General features: G+C 58.4%; 1 protein-coding gene across 1 annotated transcript; it reads left to right on the top strand.

Annotated features, from left to right (window-relative positions):
• Positions 1-1,540: 1,540 nt before the first annotated feature.
• On the top strand, positions 1,541-3,988 carry CDKN1A (cyclin dependent kinase inhibitor 1A; the record flags this gene model as incomplete). The annotated part of the gene is made up of 2 exons (XM_026864364.1): positions 1,541-2,042; positions 2,557-3,988. Coding segments are annotated over 2 exons (582 nt in total), but the record flags the coding sequence as incomplete, so codon positions are not given.
• Positions 3,989-4,854: the final 866 nt, after the last annotated feature.

Here is a 4,854-nt window from a genome sequence, read left to right as displayed (position 1 = left end):
CCCCTGCCCCGGGTGCGGGTGCTCCCGGCCCCTCCCGCTCCCCGGGCCTTCCCCCGACTGGTGTAACTGGTCCTGAGTGGGGCTGGTAGGGGTGTGGGGTGTGTCCCAGGAGTGCCTTCAGCTCCCCGCCAACCGGGGTGCGGTTTCAATGCACCTGCATCACCCCCTTGCCTGAGTTTTGGGGTTCCCCAGCTGAGCTGCGGGAAGCTGCGAAGCTGTTTGTTGCTTTGCGGAGGCTGCCGAAGGCAGCGCCATCCCCGTGGGAGGGGACGGTGACCCGGCCCTGGTCCTTCCCTCCCCGGTGGCTCCAGCAACCTGTGATCGTGAGTCAGGGCGAAGCTTTATCTGGGTTGCGGAGCTCCGGGGTGGCACCTGGGCCGTGGCAGTGGGGTGAGGACGGGGCGATGGGCGCCTGACCCCGGCAGGGAGGGCTGGAGGGTGGCCCGGGCAGGGTGTCGAAACATCCCCCCCTGCTACCTGCCATGGCTTGCCTGGACATGCTGGGACTTGCCTTGCGGTGAGGTCACCCTGTCGATGTGCTCTGGCTGCCAGGAGATAGGCAGCTGGATTTCTATTTTTACTCAGGGATGCTCAGGCTGGGTTGGGAACGGGGGCAGGGCAGAGGGTCAGGGTGGCCCCGGGGATGGAGGGTGCTCCCCCCCTCCCCAAGCCCCCTGGGCTGGAGGTTCTCCAGCAGCCTGCTGGCACGCCGTGCTGGTGGCGTGTCTGGGATTGCAGCACAGGCCATGCAGAGGGGCTGGGAGAGCTCAGTTTGGGCAGAAATCTTCCCTGCAGGAGGCTGAGCACCCCATCCCTGGGGGTGTTTTGGGGTGCAAGCCTTGGGGGGGGTGTCTGTCCCAGATTAGATGGGCATTGAGCACCCTGCCTTGCTGCAGGGATTTTATTTTTGTGACTCTTGTTTTTTTAAAGCAGATTTAATGAGCACAGCTCTCCAAGCAGGGTCGAGCCATCGCTCCAAAAGCAGTCAAATGCCAGAGTGCTGTTTGCTTTGCTCTGATAACGAGGTTCCTCATAACCGTGGGTGGCGTGAGGGATCCGTTAACCCCACGCATATATAAGGGGGAGGACTGCTTGGAAGGAAAGGCTTTGCCACTTACTGTGAAGGTCAAGGCTTTTGGCACCGATTTGTAAAAAACCAAACAAACAGGATCTTGTCTCTGGTTACCCAACAGCTTCTTGCAGATAACAGGGGTGGTTAACTAAGCGGTCAAGCTTGTGGCATGTTCTTGCAGTTGCTTAAAAGGCTTTCTAGCCACCGGCCCTGGGTTCTTGAGATGAAGAAACTGGCCAGAAAAACATCCTGTTGCTTCACTTGCTTGTGTGCCAACTTGCCTTGTGCCTGTGTAGAAGTGGGAACGCAGTGGGGTTGTGGATGGAACCAGTGGCAGCGTTGAGGTGCCGGATGCTCTGCCCTGGTGGGGCTTTACCTGCTGGGGGAGGAATGGGGAATGTCACCATTGCCCCTTCCCCTTCCTTCTGCATCGCACCAGGCTCAGGCCTCTGCCCAGGACACTGCTGAAATCCCCGATGTCCGAGTCCAAGATGGGTGCTGGCGGACAGTCTCCTCTGGGCTGCCTTGTTCCCACCTTGGCTACTGTGTGCTTTTCTCTGTAGCAAATGTGCTGGCCCTTGGGCCTGTTTGTGGCTTGCCCAACACCCCAGTAACTTGCTCTGCTTTCTTCCCAGGTGCCACGGCCCCGTGGACCACCACGAGCTCCAGAATGAATTTGAGGGAATGTTGAAGCAACACCTGGAAGAAGCTCGGCAGCGCTGGAACTTTGACTTTGAGACGGAGACTCCCTTGGAAGGACAGTTCAAGTGGGAGAGGGTCCTCCAGGCTGAGCAGCCCCCCCAGGAGGTCCACAGCCTGGCCAAGGCCACCAGCAGTGAGAGCTCCTCGGTCCACAAGGTCCCTGCCAAGATCCATCGCAGCAGGATTTCCCCTGAGTATCAGCAGAGCTTGGAGATTTACAGGGCTGCTTCCCCGCTGAGCCTGAAACGGGGGCTGACCACCATGAAAGGTGAGTGCTGGAGCCTTGGTGTCACTTGTGGTGGCACTGCTGGTGTTGTGGCTCTCCTGGTAGGGACAGGTGGAGGGGACTTGGGTGCAAGAGCCCTGCCTGGCTCCTGGGCATGGGGAGGGGACCACCCTTCATGCATCTCTCCTGGGGGAGCAGAACCCATCTTCCAAGGGGAAAAGGCCACAAACTGGGTGACTCTTGGTTGCTGGGGGTCAGGCGGGGGGCTTACATCGGGTCTGTGGGTTTTATAGCTGAAGATGCCCAGAAATAGTTCATCCCCTTCAGTTCTCATGGCCTGAGACTGTCCTCTAAGATCAGGGCCCGGAGTGGAAATGCAGGTGAGGCCAAACAGAAGAGATGGTGGAGACCTACAGGCTCCTCTCTCCAGGAATTTTGGGTGGGTGGCTCTAAGATGGAGCACACCTGGGCTGGGTTTTGGGGTGCTTCTGTGAGGACACCTCCCTCTTCCTCCCCTGCTGCAGGCACTTCCCAACCCTGTCTTTCTCCCCTCCAGACTTCTACAGCGCTAAGCGGAGGACTGTCCACAACAAGCCTAAGCCTGACAAGCCCAAGCCTGACAAACCCAGGCTGTGACATGGTGGAGCTCAGCTCCTCTTGCCACTGGGAACAGCCGCTGATGCTGATGTGCCCTGGGGGTGTCGGTGGCTCTTTTCCCCCACCCTGTACTGTGTAAGCTGTCTGTATGAAGCGATGTAGAATCTGTAGTTTCCTATTTATGAGTAGCTCTGGGGTCCTGAGGGACCTTCACCGTGTGCAATGTATAGGAGTAGTTGATGTTGAGGCTTGTAGCCCCGTGGAGGGGATGGAGGAGGACTGAAATGGGCCTGATGGGGCTAAGGCGTTGCCTTGCCTGCAGAGAAGTGTGTGTCCTTGGTCCTGTGGTGGTGGGGCCAAGCATTGTCCTTGCACCACCCTCCTGTCCAGCTGTGGCCCTTCCCCTCCCCGATGGCTGGCCATGGAGGATGCTGGTGCCACCAGCTGGCTGGGACAAGATAAAGGGTCACAGCTGTGGGCTGTAGAGCCCTGGGACAGCCGGGCTCTGAGGACACCCCGGCTGCTGGCACATGGTGGTGGTTCCCTTCCCAGCGGTGGCGAGCCCTTGGCCGTGCCTGCGAGCAGAGTGACTCAGGGGCTGCTCCTTCCCATGGCTGCTTGGGAGAGGAAATGCTGTTCCCTGGACAGCCCTTCCTTTGGGTGACTCACCGGTGCTGTCACCTGTCAGACAGGCTGCAGATGGTGACAGACCTGCTGGAGGTCCCTAGGGCTGAGCTCATGGTGGGACCAGTGCTGCCTGGGAGGCTTTGGGGTCCCCTGGACTCTGCTGACCCAAACCCCCACTTTCTCACCTTGGTGGCGGTGCTTTGCCTCCGTGTTCCTGCCTCCTCCAACACTGACACCAGGCTGAGGAGCTGCCTGCTCTGCCTCTTGGTCTGCTCCAGGAGAGTTCTGCTCACCAACAAGAATGACATTGAAAGACAAAATTGTTGCTTTTTTCCTGGACTACTCCTTTGGGGCAGAGTGGGGGAAAGGAGCCTCACTTGGCTCTGAGCGGCTGGCTTGGGTCACCTCTGGGACTGAGGGATGTCCTGGAGCGAAGGCTGCTCGCTCCCAGCGCTGAAGGATGAGTCTCCCTGCTCTTGAAGGACTCAACACTGTCAGATCTCGGCACTTTGATGGGGCTCATCTCCTGCTCTGCTGGATTTGGACTCTGGAAACTGGTGCAAGATGGTCCCAGGCAGAAAAGGGATGGGGTCAACCTCCTGCCTTGCACCGTGATGCACTTTGCTGTCAGTGAAGCTGGCAAGCTCCCAGCACTAAATGTTTATTTATATTAAAAAAAAATGCTATTAAGTCTGTGTGGGGGGAAGGGAAAATACCTGTTTGTCTATAAATGTTAACTCTGAATAAACACTTGTGTAAAGGAATTGCTGTCTGGGTTAATGGAAATAATTGTGCTGGGAGCAGGGTCTGGCTGTGGGGAGGGGGGTGCTCTGGTCTGGGGGCTTGGGGGTCACTCTGGGGGTGCAGCCCTGAGCTGGGAGGTGCCTTTGAGCTGGCTGTGGCACGGACCCAACTGGGCTGCTGTGGGGAGGGGCTGTCACAGCCCTGGATGACCCCTCTGTAGGGTGAGACATCAAAGGGGGGGGCTGGGAGGGGCGAGACCTCACCGCAACCCCTGTGCTTTACTCTGCTCCCTTGGGCCAGCTGTCTGCTGCAGACCTGGGTGCAGGATTGGTGCTGCCACCACGTCCCCAGCAGAAGTCACTGCTGTCTCCTGCAGGCTCCTCTGCTGCCCACGCTGTGAGCCCAGCCCTCTGCTCCTAACCCCAGTGCCACTACCTTGTGGGGCCAGTGGCCGTTAGCCAGGGGCAAGCTGGTTACATCTCCACTCCTCCTTTAAAGAGGTTCTGGGTGTGACCCGTGCTGTGGGACAGGGACATATCAGAGCATGTGGTGGCACTGCTGATGGAAACATGCAGCAGCAAGTCCCAGGTGGGGCTGGGATGAGGTGCTGGATGCCAGGGCTGCCATCCCCTGGGGGTCAGGGATGCCTCCACCAGGCAGCGGCTGCTTCCTCTGATCTGTATGTGGACTGCGAGCTCAGGTTCTGGTTAATGTGGTAAATGACCCAATTTGCTGAGGATCTGGATGAAAATAAAATTTTGATGGTGGCAACCTTGTGTCATCGTTCAGCCGAGGATCCCTAAAGCATCTGCCTGTCACCGTAGGGTTGGGTGATGCACACTCATGCCCCTTGAAATGCTCGCAGAGCACAATCACGCAGCCGTTT

Source organism: Athene cunicularia (genome assembly GCF_003259725.1).
Source record: "Athene cunicularia isolate RWA chromosome 26 unlocalized genomic scaffold, athCun1 chr26_part2, whole genome shotgun sequence".
Taxonomy (NCBI): domain Eukaryota; kingdom Metazoa; phylum Chordata; class Aves; order Strigiformes; family Strigidae; genus Athene; species Athene cunicularia.
The sequence above is the reverse complement of the archived record's forward strand: the minus strand, read 5'-3'. Positions and strand labels throughout refer to the sequence as shown.